The sequence below is a fragment of the Nicotiana attenuata genome, unplaced genomic scaffold (genome assembly GCF_001879085.1).
Source record: "Nicotiana attenuata strain UT unplaced genomic scaffold, NIATTr2, whole genome shotgun sequence".
Lineage (NCBI taxonomy): Eukaryota > Viridiplantae > Streptophyta > Magnoliopsida > Solanales > Solanaceae > Nicotiana > Nicotiana attenuata.
The window spans coordinates 61,563-81,323 of NW_017670528.1; the positions used below are offsets into that span (position 1 = coordinate 61,563).

General features: G+C 32.9%; 1 protein-coding gene across 4 annotated transcripts; it reads left to right on the forward strand.

Moving 5' to 3' along the window:
• Nucleotides 1-7,983: 7,983 nt before the first annotated feature.
• On the forward strand, nucleotides 7,984-14,642 carry LOC109240596 (NADP-dependent malic enzyme-like). Of its 4 annotated transcripts, none has more exons than XM_019407258.1 (20): nucleotides 7,984-8,125; nucleotides 8,383-8,610; nucleotides 9,370-9,490; nucleotides 9,583-9,657; nucleotides 10,169-10,320; nucleotides 10,441-10,546; nucleotides 10,709-10,774; nucleotides 11,322-11,417; nucleotides 11,535-11,606; nucleotides 11,747-11,830; nucleotides 11,914-12,012; nucleotides 12,739-12,786; nucleotides 12,871-12,924; nucleotides 13,056-13,154; nucleotides 13,251-13,340; nucleotides 13,456-13,533; nucleotides 13,654-13,728; nucleotides 13,809-13,899; nucleotides 14,082-14,210; nucleotides 14,296-14,642. In XM_019407258.1, the coding sequence occupies exons 2-20, from the start codon at nucleotides 8,456-8,458 to the stop codon at nucleotides 14,382-14,384; spliced, it is 1,779 nt and encodes a 592-aa protein (XP_019262803.1). In that variant the 5' UTR covers nucleotides 7,984-8,125; nucleotides 8,383-8,455; the 3' UTR covers nucleotides 14,385-14,642. The 4 variants fall into 4 exon arrangements, with proteins under 4 accessions (XP_019262803.1, XP_019262802.1, XP_019262804.1 ...); XM_019407257.1 differs by having other exon boundaries at nucleotides 8,399-8,610; XM_019407259.1 differs by lacking the exon at nucleotides 7,984-8,125 and adding an exon at nucleotides 8,163-8,285.
• The last annotated feature ends 5,119 nt before the right edge of the window (nucleotides 14,643-19,761 follow it).

Here is a 19,761-nt window from a genome sequence, read left to right on the forward strand (position 1 = left end):
CATAACACTTACAAAATTAATTATTTAATTTATAAAAATAAACTTACAAAAGTAACAAATAATATATGTTGTCAAATAACTCAAATATCGAGCCCGGAACTCATAGATAATTACTCAGTCCAATTCAATAATTAATTATTTAATTTATTAAATTAACAAAATTGTAAAAATGCTGAAATTTGACACGCATAATAATTAGGATAAGTGGTGCTATCGGGCCTCAAGTATCGAGCCTGGAAGGCCATACATAATTATTAAGTCCAATTCATGAATTTTTAATTTAATTTATTAAACAAATAAATTTTCTAAAAAATATTTTGAAAATGACACACATAATAATTAAGTATAACTTGGTGCTACCGGCCTCAAATATCGAGCTTGGAAGCCATTTCATAATTATTAAGTCCAATTCAAGAATTTTTAATTTAATTAATTAAACTAATAAATTTCTAAAAAATATTAAAAATGACACACATAATAATTAAATATAGCTTGGTGGGGCACATATACTTAATTATTAAGTGTGTCATTTCAAATATTTTTTAGAAATTTATTTGTTTAATAAATTAAATTAAAAATTCTTGAATTGGACTTAAATAATTATGTTATGACCTTCCAGGCTCGATATTTGAGGCCCGGTAGCACCAACTTATCCTTAATTATTATGCGTGTCAATTTCAGCATTTTTACAATTTTGTTAATTTAATAAATTAAAATTAATTATTGAATTGGACTGAGTAATTATCTATGAGTTACGGGCTCGATATTTGAGTTCTTTGACAACATATATTAATTTGTTACTTTTGTAAGTTTATTTTTATAAATTAAATAATTAATTTTGTAAAGTGTTATTGGATAGCGTTTGCAGTTACTACATACTTAAGGCTCTATATTTTTGCACTTCTACGCTAAAAGGCTCTATATTTTACTAAGCTTAAAAGGCTCTATATTTTACTACGCTAAAATGCTCTATATTTTACTACACTAAAATGCTCTATATTTTACTACGCTAAAATGCTCTATATTTTACTACACTAAAATGCTCTTTATTTTACTATGCTAAAATGTCACTATTACATATAAAAACAACAAACATAACATACAAATATGAACAATACAAATTATTACATATTACCAAATGGTTTGGATTATTCAACTTATTGCATATTAATCCTAAAGCATATATGAAGCAAGTAAGGATGAAGATACAACTGTTTTGGGGATCTACGAATTTTGAAGCAATTCGCATTATGGTAGTGCGAAGTGTTGGGCACAAAAATCAAAGTGTACTCAATTCGCAGTATTGTATTGCGAATTAGTTTTATAATTCGCAGTATTATACTGCGAATTACTTTTCCGTTAAAGCAATTCGCAGTATAGTACTGCGAAATACCTATTTGTGTAACTTTTTTTTTTAGCATTAAAAATGTGTTTTTTGTCCAAAAAGCATCAATTATGTTTCGGGCTCGCAATGACACCACGTAGCCATTTTAAAAGGGCGTCTTATTTAGAAATTAGTCAATATATCATGAATTTTAGTTTTTTATTTCAATTTTCAAGATATAAATACGGTTAAACTTCTCTATAACAACCTTGTTTGATTTGATATTTTGGTTGATATAGTGAAGTGATGTTATGGAGAAAATATATTATAATAATATAAAAATCGATTCTGAGTAAACCTTAGCTTTTATAGTGAATGATTGCTATATAAGAATATTGTTATAGAGAGATCTTATTGTATTCTGATTTGACTTGAAATTAAGATTTTTTGATCGAAGTTTTAGGGCAAAATAAGTACTAATTGGTTAATTTCTAAATAGTAGCTCTAAGAATGGATATTTGTATACTTCCTCGGTTTCTTTTTCCTGTCAAGTCCAGTGATTATTACTCCCTCCGGTTCACAATAAGTGACCATTTTAATTATCTTTTATTTTGGTCCAAAATAAATGTTCATTTACATAACCAAGAAGGAATTAATTTTATTTTTCCAAAATTTTCCCTTATTTACATATACCAAGGTGTCAAGATAACAATTAATTAAGGTTAATTTAGTGAATATATCTTTTTTTTCTCTAAGAATTCGTATTTCCTTAATGGACGTGCCAAAGATAAAATGATCACTTATTGTGGACCGGAGGGAGTATTACCAAAGTATCAAGAAATGCTGCTTATATAATTTTTTTTTTGTAAAACTTTAATTCAAGAAAAGTCTAAAATTTTACCATATTCCAATGGTCGATCAAACAAAAGGAGAAAAAAGAGATAGACGAAGAGAGAGAATTATACCAACCTAGTTTATTACTTGGTGGACGCATGATGATAATTGATTCTTATTTTTAAAGTTTTTGATGGTGAGTTGAAAGAAAGCTCTAGTTTAGAAGCATTTATTGATTGGTTAAAGTCTTAATTAAGACAAGAGCTAACACAATAATGAAAAGTTACGTTACATGCATATAGGGTAGGTTCAGAATTTAATTTAGCTGCTAACCATTTGAAAGAGAATTTATAACTTCTAACGTTGCCTACATATATGTTCTTAATTTAACACCGAACCTTTTACATTTTTGTACATGTTCATTGCGTAACTTACTTTAATTTGTACTATAATAAGAAGTGTAAAGCATAAAATGGGACAAAGCTATTTGGATTTTACAAATTTGAAACTTATACAAAGCTAGTTGGATTTTACAAATTTGAAACTTACATGTAGAAGTCGATAAAGATGCGATAAAATATGAACATTTAATTCAAAATCATAAAGCAATAGATCGATAGAGCAACTCAAAACTATTATAAATCTCTTTAGAAACCTGTATACGCTCACTGTAGGATATTTTAAATTCTTTAATACCTTCCTACACGTATAATTTAGCTCTAAAATTTTACAAGTGAACTAAATTTTTTGGTCTTATCTTTTTGCTCATTCTTTTCCTTTTTTTAGGATGTAAGAATCAGGGCGGCCCGACCAATTTCGTGGCCTAAAGCCAAACTTTATGAGGGGCGTTAACTTTTTTATTAATAAGAAATATTTATTTTTGTTTGAAGGTTATTTTTTTAACTTTTTTAGATGCAAAGTTATTATTAATTTTTTATAATCAATTTCTCCTAATAAGTCTTTCTCAATTGACAATATAGCTAATTCATTTAATATCTTTGAAACATTGTTAATCTTAAGAAAGATTTTATCAATTTTAATTTTCAAACATTTTTTTCCGTTGAAGCAACGGTAATAAGAGTTATTAACATTATTCTATAAGTAATATAGACATTTGAAAAATAATCAAATCATTTATTTGATTTAGTATATCAATTAAATTGTTATCTTCTAATTGTACCATTTTTTAAAATATTTTTAATCCAGAAAATAAATCTAAACTATCAATATCAGGTTGATTATTATGATTGAAGGCAATATTTTTTCAAATTTTCATCGTCTAGTAATCTCAGTTTTTACCGCTGAATAAGAAATCAAAAATATTTTCATATGCCTCTAATTGTTCCAATTTATTTTAAAGTGAAAAATTAACCTTTTCTACTACTCTCTCCGATCCATAATAAGTGATTTTTTTGCCTTTATTTTGGTCCAAATAAGTGTCCTTTTACATAATGAGAAGGAATTGATTTTATTTTTTCAAAATTTGCCCTGATTTACATATCTCTATGTGTCAAGTTAACAACATGTAAATTTTAATTAAGGATAATTTAGTCAAAATATATTTTTGTTCTAGGAGTCAATATTTTCTTAAGGGGCACAACAAAGGTTAAAAAATCACTTATTATGGACCAGAGGGAGTATGTATAAAAAGTAATCAACTCTAAAGGACTCTTTGAGAGTTTTTGAGATTTCACTATTAACATTCTCCTCAAATTGTTTCTTCCTATATATTATACGTTTCTTATGAAATTCAGGTTCGATGTTAATTTCAAATACCTTGGCAGAAATCAAAGCAGTTGCAAATTCTTCATCTCTATATTTGTTAAATAAAGAAATCAAACTTTTTCACTTCATATAACTTTTTTTAATTTATATATAACTTATTAAGTGTAAAAATAAAATAGGGCCTCCACAAATATGGGGCCTAAAGCAGTTGTTTTACTTGCTTTATGAATGGCCGCCCCTGATAAGAATAACTCAATGAGTCGATGAGTTGCTTGAAATAGTTCATCATTTCGGAACATGTTAGTGGCTCAATGTGCTTATCGAAGTTTAGTTTGATGTCGTTTAAAAATTGTGAGCATCCAATTAAAAATCATAATGCAGTATTTACTTTCTGTTATGAAACAATAAAAGAAGAAGAATAGTATTGTAGAGAAAAGTAGGGAGAGAGAATTCTTATTGATTTGGGATGAATTACAATGGAATAGAAACCCTCTATTTATAGGGAAAGGGTGACTTAGCCACCAAGTAATAAACCCTAGAATCTCCCTAAATATAGACATTCACCATAAATAAAATTCTATTTATAACACTCCCCCTTGAATGTCTATTCAACAGATAATGTGCCTCGTTAAAACCTTAACTAAAATAAAACCCAGTGGGAAAAAAATTCTAGAGAAGGAAAAAGAGTACACATATCTAATAATACGCCTTTTGGTTGCCTCGTTAAAAACCTTGCAAGGAAAATCCAGTGGGACAAAACCTTGTAAGGAAAAAAGAGTACAACGCGTATTAACTCCCCCTGATGAGAGCATCAATTCACATCCTTGAGCATTTGCATTCCAATCTTGTGCACCTTCTTCAAAAGATCTTTGGTAGAGATTTGATGAACAAATCAGGCATATTATCTTGAATGAATATATTGTACCTTGAAATCATCATTCTTGATAGAGATGAATTGTCTTCATATGATCTTGTTGGAATCGTCAGTTCAATATCTTCACATAGAGGTGAAAACTCTTGCTATCATATTATCTGCCTATAGTTATACCAAGATACATTTGTGCACAAATTGCACTGAGGAAGTAGTACTTCAAGATCAAGAATTCTATATGCTTTAAGCAATTTAAATCCTTCAGGGATTGTTAAGTCATATAAGCCATATAATAGACTTTAGATGCATATCAAGTTTTCATGTCATGCTAGACATATAAGATATCGAAAACTGATTGCACGTGCCATCGACTTTATACTTTCAAGTGTTTGAACTACATGTTCAAAACTACATATCTTTCATATGAAACCAATTCTATTTGAATTGTTTCTCCAGACTTAAGATCCTCATATATATATTTAGCGCTATTATAGATGTCGTCGACAAACATTTTATATCAGTTTCAATATTTTTTTCATAAAGACATAACATAGAGATCTCTTCATTCATATTTTCAGGTACCTGAATCTCTCATGAGATTTTATGAAGTGTTATGTCATGTGATCTTCTAGATCACTTGCCTCCTTTATTATGATCATTTAGATCATTTGCTCATCTTCTTTATCAAGAAGTTTATTTGAAACCGACTTGTCTATACGCTTCAAGCGTACCATAGACTTTGTCCTTCTAGGACTTAATAGGAGCATTTGCAATGAGAATATAGTTACTTTCTTTGGGTCAGCAAATGCGTCTGGCATGCTTTGCAATATATTGCAACTGAATTATCCTTTTATGAACTTCAAGTTCATATTATCTTATTCGAGGATCTAGATGTACAAGTGATAATTCATTCCACGTAACCTTTTCTCAGCTGTTTATCATGTCTCCCCCTCATGTTAGAAAAACTAACTTATTTTCTCAACTTTGAGAACCCATCTTTGTGCGTTATGGTGTTAATCAAAATATACACCGCACATCAATAATAATAAGATGGAATTATTTGGTTCCTGACCATGAACCACTTGTGAGGGGAGAAATTAATATACTTTCGTATATAACGTATATCAAACTGATATATAAAACTTTGTTCTCATAAGCAATTGTTTAGCTATTAAGTGGAGGCACTCAATAAATCATTTTGCTAAACCAGCTGTGATGTAGACCAACTTATCAAGATGAACTTCTTGAATAGAAAATCTGGAATATGCTCTAAATTAAATTATTGAGCAAGTTACCTCGCAAACACCATGTTGCGGGTTAATAATAATCGCACATGTAACCATCTCATAGATGCATCTTATGTGGTATACATGGCAGGTGAATGGGCCCATATTCACCTTTGATATTTCCAGCATTCATGGGATTCAATCCCAATTTTAGTTGGTCTATTAATTAATGAGAACAAGCAATATAAGAGAATTCGTAAAGAACTTTCTAGTTCTTTAATATTTACCCATGTGAATTCTCTATTATTTTTGCACATCATACTTAAATTGATATGGGTAAACCAATTATGCCAACTGAATAAATTATCAATATTGATAAACTTCAGATTTACACCATGACGTGTGCAATTATCAATAAACTCCAAGTTTATTATGATATGGGTTTTTATATCAATAAACATCCACTTTATTGTGGTATTCTTTTATTTGTGTAGTACAAACTGGAGAATAAAGCGGGTAGCTTTTCACATACATATTACCCCGCTACAAGTTGTAGTAATAGAAGATATTAAATCTTTCCTTTATTTATAGTCTCAATATAATCAACCGCTTTCGCGTATACTTTGGAAACTGAATAAGTTTCTTTGAGACTTACTACAACACAATACCTTATTGGTAATCAATTGTGTTTCTCCAAAATAGTATAATTGGCTCTTGCAGAGTTCTCAATTAATTTTGTAGTACCACATATTCATCAACACCCATATGGTGAATATCTCTTTTAAAGAGAAAGTTATACCATTATGGTTATGGTCAAAATTATATGCAAGATCTGTTTCTTGCATTACCGTTGACTTTTAATAATCACAATGCCAAAATATTTTGGCGTACAATAGGTACGTGACCAATGACCATTCATGCCATAATAATGACATTATTTTCTTATATCATCTCAAACCTCCTTTTAGAGGTGAGTGCGGTATATTCACTACCACTAGCACGTTCATATTCTTTGAAGAATGAATATGTATTCATAAATCAGATGTTGTCACATTCACATCATGAATGGACCATAATCATCTATATGTGCTTTACAAAATCTCATGTCAAATCGATGACAAATATTTTTCACAGAGTGAAAGATTATTTTGAGAATCCTTATTGTTCTCATTACCACAAATGATGACGATTATAATTTCGTCTATTGCCACGTCCATATCCATTGATACATTCATAGTAATAATTTTGTCTTCTTTCAGACTTATCACATACTGCTATCACATTCTCTTAAGGGAATGAGAATGGAGCAAATTCAATGGGACGGGTTTTCAATTCTTTGCCCACAATCATACATGAATTTGATCATGGCGAGGCATAGAAATTTTACCACTTCAGGTGGTTATAATTTCTTACAAACTCCATTAGAGTTATAATCAAACTTTGTTGTCTTTGCTTGTATTTAAAATCAAAGTATAGAATAAAAGAGAAAAATACGGTAAAACACTTACCTTAAATCCAGAATTTAATCATGAAGGAAGTTCATGGAACAATTGACAATCATTATGCTCAAACCCAAAGTTTCTACTCAATTGGTTAGAGTCTCGTGCTGATAACGTGTTATGAAACAATAAAAGAAGAAGAATAGTATTGCAGAGAAAAGTAGGGAGAGAGAATTCTTATTAATTTGGGATGAATTACAATGGAATAGAAACCCTCTATTTATAGGGAAAGGGTGACTTAGCCACCAAGTAATAAACCCTAGAATCTCCCTAAATATAGACATTCACCATAAATAAAATTCTATTTATAACACTTTCAGCATTTTTATTAATTTTTTTTTTTTGCATTGCTTGAAAAAAAAAACACTTACTTTCGAGTAAAAAATCACCTAAATAAAAAATAATTTAGAAACTGTTTGGGGGGCAAATATGTCATTATAAGGAAAGAAACAAACCGATAACGGCGAGAGAGGAATGAAAAGAAAGAAAGGTTCAAAACTGGTAACTATTGCAACTACTTTGAGTCCTCAGTTTGTGTAATGTAACGCGGAATTCTCCGTCTCCTTCTCTTTCTCATAACACCTGTATTTTACTTATTCCTCTCTCAGAAATCACAATGATCTCATTCACCAGACCCTATTTCCTGGTACTCTCCCCTAACTCACTTTCTTTTTTTTCTTTTGGTAATACTTTCACACTATATTACTCAGCAGCATTTTCAGTTTCACACTTAAAAATTTTTAATTTGACATTGAAAAGTTGCATTCAAACATTTTGAATTTTCATTGTTTCTTGGGTTATAAAAGGTGGGTTGTTCTGTTCTTGGTAGCAGAAGCAAAGAACATTTGTAGTTTTCTTGGGTATTTATTTGTTTTTTTGCTTTGTGGGTTATTGTTGTTTCAGTTTGTTTCATTGGCAGAGAAAGGCATTGGGGTTGGGCCAAAGAGGAGGAGGAATATTAAAGATACGGGTAGTAATGGAGAGCACATTGAAGGAAATATCATCAAATGGTGATTCTGTTCTTGATATGAAAGATAAATGTGGTGTTGCTGGTGGTGTTGAGGATATGTATGGAGAGGATAGAGCTACAGAAGATCAGCCTATCACCCCTTGGACTTTTTCTGTTGCTAGGTAATCTCTTCTATTTTTTCTTTAATTGTCTATCTTTTGCTTCATTTTGCTATGAACGACAAACAACAACAACAAACCCTATAATCCCACAAGGGGAGTCTGGGGAGGGTAATATGTGCGCAGACATTACCCCAAGGTAGAGACTCATTTTGCTATGGGTTGTGTTAATTTATATCTTGGAAAGTTCCCAGGAAACCCGCAGCCGCTACCCTTCGGTGCGCACGGGGTAACCTGCTCACCGGGTAATAGTTGCTCACTGTGTAATAGTTTGCAAATCATACAGGAGATGTAAACCGCACTAGACACGGCCGGTGCTACGAGCTCTGACTGAGTAGGTTGCTGGTGAGGGAATTGATCCCAGGTCTCCCATGTGGGAACCACTCACCCAACCAACTCAGCCAACCCTTGCGGGCTATTGTGTTAATTTATTAATACCCCAAAAGAATATTGTATTACTCCTTGTTTCATTATGTAAAATTTTAGTGGTCTTGTAGATCACAAAAATAAGGGGATCTAATGTGTGGAGAGTAGTTGCAAATTGTGCTATTATCCTATTTCCCTTGGATTATCTGATTTTATTCAGTTACTTTCCTGTTCCAGGCGTAGCGTTTTACTTGTTACCCCTTTTTGTGGCTGGATTGACAAACTAATGAGTGTTTGGTTGTGAAAATAGTGAATTTGGTTTGTGTTATAGGCTGAGCATTGTCAACTTTATGTGATAACTAGTCCTTCTTGACTAATCATCTTTGTTGATTTCAGTGGATATAGTTTGTTACGTGATCCACATTACAACAAAGGGCTCGCTTTCACTGAAGCAGAGAGAGATGCTCACTATCTGCGCGGCCTTCTACCTCCTACTGTTTTAAGCCAAGAACTTCAGGTCATTTGATAATCCTTGACTTATAATCTTGACTTCTCTGTTTCCATTTCCACTCATAACTAGACCGGTAAACCTTTTTCATCAAATATCAGGAGAAGAGATTGATACACAATCTCCGCCAATATCAAGTTCCATTGCAAAGATACATGGCCATGATGGATCTTCAGGTAATTTTACCTTTCCTGTAGCATGTTAGAATCCATGTCGGTTAAAGTCTTGGATTTACTCTTTAAAGGACGTTTTTATGGAAGTAATGTACTTTAATTTTTTTTTAATCTTATGACAATGGTAAGCTATGAAAAAAGAGAGTAATGGTAAGCTATGCATTTAAAATATCACAATTTACCAATTTGAATTATATGGGTCCAGAATTCGTGTCCTTTTCTCTTTGTCATTTTTATTTTATCATGTTTGTAACCCTTTTTATGCCCTCTTAGAGCGAAGGCTGTAAACTACCATTTCTATAATTTGAACACGCTAAATAATTTGGCATTTCTCAAGGACTGCATAAGAAACTATCTGGGGAAGACTAAGGGAATACAATCTCCATTAAAATGTTACTTAGCTGTTCTATAACCTATGTTATTTCATGATGATTCCACTCTATGATCAGACTGAGAGGTGATTCTGTGTCTATGCTGCTAAATTCTGCTTATAATTTACTTTTGCAATTCGCAGGAAAGAAATGAAAGGTTATTTTACAAGCTTCTCATCGATCATGTTGAGGAGCTCTTGCCAATTGTATATACCCCAACAGTTGGCGAGGCTTGCCAGAAGTACGGAAGCATTTTCAGGCGTCCTCAGGGTCTCTTTATCAGCTTAAAAGAAAAGTAATTTCCCTTGTTCCTTTCTTTCTTTGTAGTCATCCATTTTTTCTGTTCCGTTTAATTATACGTCAGATGCTCTTCTGCTCCATGTTAATGTACTTACCTTTCTACTGAAACTTTCAGGGGAAAGATTCTTGAGGTATTGAAAAACTGGCCTGAGAAGAGTATTCAAGTCATTGTTGTAACAGATGGGGAGCGGATATTAGGACTTGGTGACCTTGGCTGTCAGGTAAATCTGCCAAGTTCGTCTAGTTATCAGATTTATTCCCTAATTGCGTGTTATTTGAACAACTGGACAGAACTAATTAGAGAGACAGTCCTATCTCTACTTTACTTGTACACAGTTGCAGATGGATAACATAATTGACCAAAAGTTCCAAAATTGTTTCAGGGCATGGGTATTCCAGTTGGAAAGCTCTCTCTTTATACTGCTCTTGGGGGTGTTCGTCCCTCAGTAGTAAGCACTAGTCCAACTTTGTTTCTTTGTACACTTATCATTATCTCAAACTGATCTCATAATTAGTCCTTGTGCTTTTTGCATTTTGTGGATGGAACACTTAACACTTCTTGAAATTTGCTTGCCTCCAAATTTCCCTTTTTACTATGCTTTCTCATACATAACTGAGTGGATTTTTGGCTATTTCCAGCTTGTATTAATTTGGATGCTATCAGCCAATTAAAATTTGGCATGTTAAAGAAGATGAATGCGTTTTCTCAGAGGATCTCCATCTATGTCCACAAAATTCTGTTTCTTCTAATGTCTATATCAAGTGGATCAGAATATCATGTGTTCTAACATCTTAATAGATTTCATCTTCTTGAAGTTTTAATGTGGTTTCCTCGTCTAAACTTGATATGGATCAGTATTCAATGATATCTCCCAAACAACTAAAATGTTTAATATTTGTTGTATCAGTATGAGGGCTGATATTTATGAGTACATTATATTGATTTCATTAGGCAATCTGTGTCAGAAATTCACATTATTATTTTTTAATCTTCAGTGTCTTCCTATAACCATTGATGTTGGCACGAACAATCAGAAGTTACTGGATAACGAGTTCTACATTGGACTCAAGCAGAAAAGAGCTACAGGACAGGTCTGATGATCTTTTCTATCCTTTACTTTGTGTTGTCAGACTACAGATGAAAATAATGCAGTTGTCAAACTCTACCTTTCCGGAAGCTGAAATTTCATTCATGTTTTTCTCTTAAAGGAATATGCTGAACTTCTGGAGGAGTTTATGTCTGCAGTTAAGCAAAACTACGGGGAGAAAGTCCTCATTCAGGTATGTCACTAACTATAAATACCCTTGTGCAATTGCTATCTTTTCCGTGTTCCCCCAAATATCATGAAGCACCAATCTTAAGAACTTTGTCTCTTCGGTCCACTTATTTATGTCCTAAAGTTGCCTCATAACTTTTTCAGTTTGAAGATTTTGCAAACCACAATGCATTTGATCTTCTTGCAAAGTATCGCACTACACATCTTGTATTCAATGATGATATACAGGTAGATGTCGTGAGAATCACCGCCAACTTGAAACTTTTGCCTTCATTTTGAGTGGATTAATGATCTTTATACTTGTTTTACAGGGCACAGCATCTGTGGTTCTGGCCGGGCTTATTGCATCTCTAAAACTACTTGGTGGAACACTGGCTGACCATACTTTCTTATTCTTAGGTGCTGGAGAGGTGAGATTCATCAGCTATTGCCCCTTCACATTTTCTGGGTTATTGCTCTTCAAGAGTTTCATATTATGTACTAATACTGTATGTTGGTATGGATTAGAACACTAGGCACATTTTATTCTACTTAAAATAGAAAGTTATGTGAAGCTTTCTCACTGTCCAACTAGATTAGCTTTTGCCTTTTTTTTTTTTTGGTCGTTGAAACAAGGGTTTGCTACTTAACCTTACTTGCTTACTTCTTCAGAGTAGTTTATTCATATACATTTTAAGTTAATGGCACAAATTTAGGTTCTTCCTTTACAATTCACCATTTTCAGTCGGCCATGATATTTAGACCTAGGACTTTATCGTCTGCTTTGGAGATTGATATAATAACTAACTTCCATCAATTACAGAAATGTCTGTTTCATTCTTTGCAATCTAGAAGCCTTCCTACCCATCTACTGGCAAAGGCCTGAGATGAAAGGCGGGCCAATACTGTCCATTAAAGCCATTAGTGTTGCACTGGTGCTAGTCTATCTGCTAAAAGAACTTTTTTCTTTTATACAAAATGGCCATGTGTTGCACATGGATTAACTAGACCATGTGGATACCTATATACAAAATGGCCATATACATTGGAGATTTTGTAAATGTCACAAAAATACTGATCAACATATCAATAAGAGCACATTATGTCTCAACGTTAGAAATCTTGTTTTTAACTTTCTCGTCTTTTGCTTCCTGAAGGCTGGAACTGGTATTGCTGAGCTCATAGCACTTGAGATAACAAAAAGGGTTCGAACTACTCTTCATCTGCTTTTTCTCTTTTTTTTTCTTTTTTTGAATCTTCTGTACTAAATTTCTGGATTTGCCTTTCAGACTAGTGTTCCTTTAGAAGAAGCTCGAAAGAAGATTTGGCTTGTAGACTCTAAGGTATATATCATGATCTGATGTTCCAGTAAAATGCTACACGCAATAAATTGATCTCTACCTACATGCTTGAATATCATTTATGTTCGTATCAGCATCTCCTTTTCCCACAAACAGTTTTTAATTTATTAAAGGGACTGGTGGTTAGTTCTCGTTTGGAGTCCCTTCAGCACTTCAAAAAGCCATGGGCTCATGATCACGAACCTGTTAAGGAACTTATAGATGCCGTCAAGGTGTGAAATTTGTATCTTTCTACTGAAGCGTGATGTGACTTAAATTAGATGATGGCAAAAACACATTCCTTATCTCACTATATTCCCATTTGTCAGGCAATAAAGCCAACTGTTCTAATAGGAACTTCAGGAGTTGGAAAAACATTTACGAAGGAAGTCGTGGAGACTATGGCTTCTCTCAATCCGGTGGGTCTCCCTCTCTCTCACACATGCGCACACACAAAATGAAAATATGCTAAAAACTCTATTAATAATAGTGGGCCACGAAGTTTCTAACTTTGGCACAAATGATGTTCTCCAGAAACCTCTCATTATGGCTTTGTCTAATCCGACATCACAAGCTGAATGCACTGCTGAGGAAGCTTATACATGGAGTAAGGTAAACTCCATCATAAAGCTTACATAGCTCAGGGTTTTCTACAATGTGCTACCTCAAGCCAGTAAATTTTTATGTACAATTACTGAGCCTGTTACCTCTTTCTCTCTCTGCCGCGTACAGGGTCATGCAATCTTTGCTAGTGGAAGCCCATTTGACCCTTTCGAATATGAGGGACGGACTTTTGTGTCTGGCCAGGTGCTGGTCTTTCCCAATAGCAATTGACTGTTCTTGAGTAATAATTTGGATATTTACCCTTCTTTTGCTGAACATTTCAGGCCAACAATGCCTACGTATTCCCTGGATTTGGTTTGGGAATTATCATGTCCGGAACAATTCGTGTGCACGATGATATGCTACTTGCAGCCTGTAAGATTAAAGTCAAGAATTTACATATGCTTCGAATCTGATCTAGAATTTCATATAACCTCTTTATCAGTTAATTAACATTGTACAACAGAGAGACACTTATTTCATAGGATGTTGGCAGAAGGAGGGAAAAATCTTTTCGTGCTTGTCGTTTGACTTCAATTATTTCTTTCATGAAACAGCGGAAGCTTTGGCAGCTCAGGTGACAGAGGAAGACTATTTAAAGGGACGGATCTACCCACCATTCACTAACATCAGAAAAATATCAGCCCATATTGCGGCTGAAGTAGCTGCTAAGGCATATGAACTTGGTGAGTCCTGCAAAGTGGTTTAACAAATTAAACACCTAGTTCAAACTTGATGATGATGAATCTTTAACTTGCCCAATTTTTTCAGGTCTAGCAACTCGTCTCCCTCGTCCTACCGATCTTGAAAAGTATGCTGAGAGCTGCATGTACACCCCAGTCTATCGCACCTATCGCTAAACTGGGAATTTTGGCTGACATTTAATCACATTTCCGGCTACATTAGGAACTTTGAGTTTTAGGTTCATTCTTAGTTATAGATGAAAACATTTTGTATGCTACTTGCACTACCTAGTAGAGGTGAACATTGTTTGTTACTAAACATTATTATTAGCAGTGAGAAAGGATGAGATTTCCTGATTTTACTTTATTTTGTTTTAAAGAGTTGAACATTGTTGGCCAGTTTATATTAGTACAAGCAGAAGTATTTCTTCAAAAGCACGCTTATTATAAATTTACCCTTAACTGTCTAACGTCTTAACTTGAGGATTTTCCTCTCGCTAATTAAAGAGATGTTGTTGCAACTCTGCACATAATCATCACAGATTCCAGGTTATGTTGAGCATTTGCTGTCTGTTTTCTCCAATAGGTTATTTTTTCAGATTCCAACTCTGCACATATAGTTGTGGAAGAAGGAGCTAGAAATGCTGCAAACATGGTGGACATTACTGTCAAAGGGATTCTTGAGGAGATGAAGATAACTGATGCTGCATACAGAATCAAGAACCTTTAAAGGTAACTTAGGGATGATGTATAGAATTTCTCTGTGGAAATAAAGATAAAGTATTTTGCATCGCTATTGTATGGTTAAAGGAGAACTGACCATTGATATATACTAGTAGTTTATCTTTTTATTTAGTCAGTGTATAACTTCTTTTAATTGTCCCCTCATTTTAATAGTCCCCAGTTGTGTATATTCCATTTTGATAAGAAGTAGAATCCAATTTCATATAATGCTGCACAAAACTTGAACCTGGACTTGTTCATTAAATTTTGTTGATCCTCTTAATTTGAAGATGATAATATCTCACTTGACATGAGGTAGTTAGCTGTACAGTTAGTTGGATAACAAGTTATTCTTAGCCATTCAGTTTTAGCTTAGAGTAGATATACAAGAGAGTGATTGGAAAGAAGAATAATCATTTGTTACAATGAAAGGAAAAGAACATCCTTTAATCATATTCTGATACCATTTGCACCAGCATTACATCTTTTATAAAGTTAAAATGCGTGACCACGCATCTTCATAAGCCATAAAAGGAGGACAGTGAGAGATCAATGGGTTTTACAATTTTGAAGGGCGCGATGCGTAATTGGTAAAGTTGCTGTCATGCGATGAGGAGGTCACGGGTTCAAGCCGTGAAAACAGCCTCTTGCATAAATGCAGGATAAGGCTGCGTGGAATAGATCCTTATGGTCCGGCCCTTCTCCAGACCCCGAGCATGGCGAGAGCTTAGTCACCGGGCTGCTTTTTTTTCTTTCGCTCTCACCTTAGAGTGGCAGAGGAATAAAAACAATATGGCGTGTCTTATCTTGCGTTTGACATTTGACTGAAATATTTGATGATACGAAAGTTCAGACATAAAGAGAAAGTTCTTGTCTAGTTCTATTGGTGCTCTTTCCTTTAATAGTTAAATTCTTACGAGTGTATGGTAGTTCAAACATCGCATTTTTATCATTATATTGTAGAGCTGTTATTTTTGTCAGTAGAGCCTCGATCATATACAACTGATCCTCTATTAGTTAATCTCGATCATGGTTTATTATTTTCATTATTAATTGTTGTCGACAGTAAGTGTTCTCAAATATAAGTAGATTTAGAATGAAGAAGAGACTACATTCTTAATGGTGATCTGAAATCTGTGGATGAATTAAATAATTGAGGTTTTCAATATCTCATTGTTGTCAAAAACGTATTTATAACATATTGAATATGTGCTTAGCCTTATCAAGAAATTGTAAAAGCAATATATCAAAGATATAACGAAGTAAATAAAAGTATGCTCTTTCTAACTGCTTAATCTTTTATACAGGATGTTATCAAAAGCAAATAAAGGTTCTGGGTTCGGATCTCACCGCTACCCATTATAACAAAGAACATACGCTTGGTCCATGAAAGAAGTATCAGGTGCCCCCACGTGAGAAGACGTATTAAAAATATAATTAAATAAAAATATACTCTATCTAACAACTTAAACTTTTAGATGCGATAATCATGCACTTCAACAATCACTAGTGATATTCACTTGGTCCAGACAAAACAAGGGATATACTTCCAAAGTGTTAAGTGGACAACTAGCATTTCCAGCTAGTAGGTTGAGCCAATAAACAGGTCAAGGTTTAATCTGCTCAAAGTTTGCTTGGACCAATGATAATATTAAATAGGTTGTATAATTAATACTTGCATTAGTACGTAATACATAGGTTGAAAAAGTATACTCTCTCCGATCCAAAATAAGTGATTTTTTGGCCTTTTTCATGTGGTCCAAAATAAGTGATTTTTCCAGATTTTAAAATGAATTAATTATTTTTTTTTCTACATTGTCCTTGGAGTAAATTGTGTTGAAATATATGTTAGGAGTGTTTATGTGAGATAGTAAAGGTTAATATGGTCAATTCCATTGCTAATTAATGCTAAAAGGTGAATTTCTTAAACTGTGTGAAAACATCCAAAAAATCACTTATTTTGGACCGGAGGGAGTATACTTTTTCAACCTATGTATTACGTACTAATGCAAGTATTAGTTATACAACCTATTTGATATTATCATATGTATAACTAATACATAGCAAACTATGATATTAGCAATACCAAGGCTATTAATACATGCATTAGCATGGTTAAAGACAAAATTGTCCTTAAATTCCCTTAAAGCTAAAGAATACGGAGGATATTTTTGTAAACAACTAATTTTCTTAAAAATTATGTAATGCATTTTAATTTTTAATACACCACACCAAACAGTAGATAAGAAATAGTCTCTGCATAATTAATGCTTGCATTACTAACCCATGTATTAATAATTCTTGCATTACTAATATATTTTATTCAGCATTATTCTTATACACCCTATCAAATAACCCCTTAGGGGTCGTTTGGTATGAGGTATAAGAAGGTATAAGGGTGGTATAAAAATTTAATACCACCTTAATACTTTGTTTGGTTAGTAAACCAGGTATAAGTTATCCCGGTGTTAATTTTAACACTGGGATAACTTATACCTTATAAAAGGTGGGGTAACTAACACCGGTATAACTTATACCTTCTTCTTAGAAATTATATTGTTGTCATTCTTAATACAACATACCAAACATTGAATAAACAATAATCCCAGTATAACTTATCCCAATATAACTTATACCGACATAACTTACACCGGTATAAATTATATTCCAACCAAACGACCCCTTAAAGTACAGCCTTTCCCCGAACTTCACATGAATTCAGAATATCTTGTGCATGGCGTTGCCCTTTATCACAAAGAAGTCACGATCGGTCCTGTGAATTGAAAATTCTATTGTGGGCCTAGAACGATCCAATGGTCGGAATAGAGGAATATGTTGATGTGCCAAAGACCACAGTAAGAATCTATGTACCAAGTATTTGTGCAATTTGAACATTTTTGTTCTTTCTCAAAATAGAACATCTTACTATCGTTCTTTAATTGTACATTATAAAGAAAGAGAGAAAAATTCAAGCAACTTAGGGTGGGTTTGGTATGAAAGGAAGTATTTTTCGAAAAATATTTTTCTATTTTTCCATGTTTCGTTGGCTTAAATGTTTTTGGAAAATATTTTTCTCATGAACTCATTTTTGTCCAATTGGAGAAAAATGTTTTTCCTTATCAAGAGAAGAGAAAATATTTTTCATAACTCTTTTTTAACCTCCACACCCCACCTACCTACCCACCCCACCCCTACCACACTCTACCCACCCCCACCCTAAATAAAAATATTATTAATAGTACTTTCTTTTCATGTTATAGATAGATTTTTTTTTATCAATTCAACAAATGAGTATTTTCTTTTCATGATACAAAAAAGTATTTTTTTTTTAAATTTAACAAAAAAGTACTTTCTTTTCATGATATAGAAAAAGTATTTTCTTTCATTTCAACAAAATGAGTTATTTTCTTTTCGTGATGTAGAAAAAATATTTTCTTTCATTTCAACAAAAAACTATTTTCTTTCCATGCCGTAGAAAAAGTATTTTTTTCATTTCAACAAAATATATATTTTTTCATGATGTAGAAAAAGTATTTTCTTTTATTTCAATAAAATGATTACTTTATTTTCATGTTGTAGAAAGAGTAGTTTCTTTTTCAACCAAAAAAAGAGTATTTTCTTTATAGTTATGAGCAATACATTAGTTCCTTTGTTGTGTGAATTTTTAGAAGAATAATTAAATTTTTGAAGAAAATTGAATCCTGAAAACGTTGGGTATTTTGGGGAACGGGTGAGGAGAGTAACATAAAAAATATTTTCTACTCTCTAACCAAATACTAGAAAATATTTTTTCAGAAAATTTTTTTCACTCACCAACCAAACAAAAGAAAATAAGTGATAAAATCACTCATTTTCCAAGAAACATTTTCTAGGAAAATATTTTCCTTCCTACCAAACACACCCTTAGCCTTATACGGTAAAAGGCACTTCTTTTATGTCATTTCTTTTATGTCATTTCCAGAAGTCACAGTATGCCAAAGTATTTGTTCTCATACTTCAACTAGGTTACATGTGGAGGACAATACTACTTTAATTTGATTTCGAATGGAATGCCGGCTTATTTTTTTTTAATTTTTTTACAGATAGAGTCGAGAGTTATTTTGCAAAAAGATTACAATTCTGTTATAGTATTTCTTTTGCCTTATACGATCTTTGGTAACTTTATTTTTGTGGAATATACATCATTTTGGATGTATATTTGATTACTACATAAAATAGTTAAAAGCTATTGAAGAGAGTTATTAGGTGTATTTTAAATATTTAAACTCCTTTAGAAACCCTTACACAATCGATGAGGGACAAGTACTATAAACACTCTCCTGCACGTGTTACTCCATTCTTAGGTTTACACGTGGATTAAATATTTTCTTTTGTCTTTTTTGTTTAGAAGAGCAAAGAACGAACTTAATCTATAGAAAGATCGAGGGAGACCACTGAATCAGTTGGCTCAGCTCTAAAAATTGAGTGACGAGAATCTGTCTTCACAAACCTGCGAAACTTCCCCTTAAGCTGATCAAGCTGCTGAGGTGAAGAGTGATCTGAGAGGAGAGAGGACTTAATTTGAGCATCAAACCGAAAAATTTAAAGCAATGGGTGGAGTAGTCCAGGACCATGTAAATTCCCTTTGGAAATTAAACACTTACACGACTGTTGAAGGACAAATGCTTTAACAATAATGATACCACTGGATAAATTTGAATTTCAAAATTGTAACCCTGTAATTAGAATTGTGTCCTCTTAGTCCTTGTAACTGTCCCTTTAGGATTTACCAATATGGTTCAAGATATATGCAATGTTGTGGCAGTACTATCAAGTTAATTATTGCAAATAT

Bases quoted from the DNA above. Each gene is read 5' to 3' on its own strand.
- LOC109240596 (XM_019407257.1), top strand. From the start codon at position 8,096: ATGATCTCATTCACCAGACCCTATTTCCTG. The intron at 11,418-11,534 runs GTCTGATGATCT...TTTCTCTTAAAG, and splicing joins AGAAAAGAGCTACAGGACAG to GAATATGCTGAACTTCTGGA. The intron at 13,155-13,250 runs GTGTGAAATTTG...CCCATTTGTCAG, and splicing joins AACTTATAGATGCCGTCAAG to GCAATAAAGCCAACTGTTCT.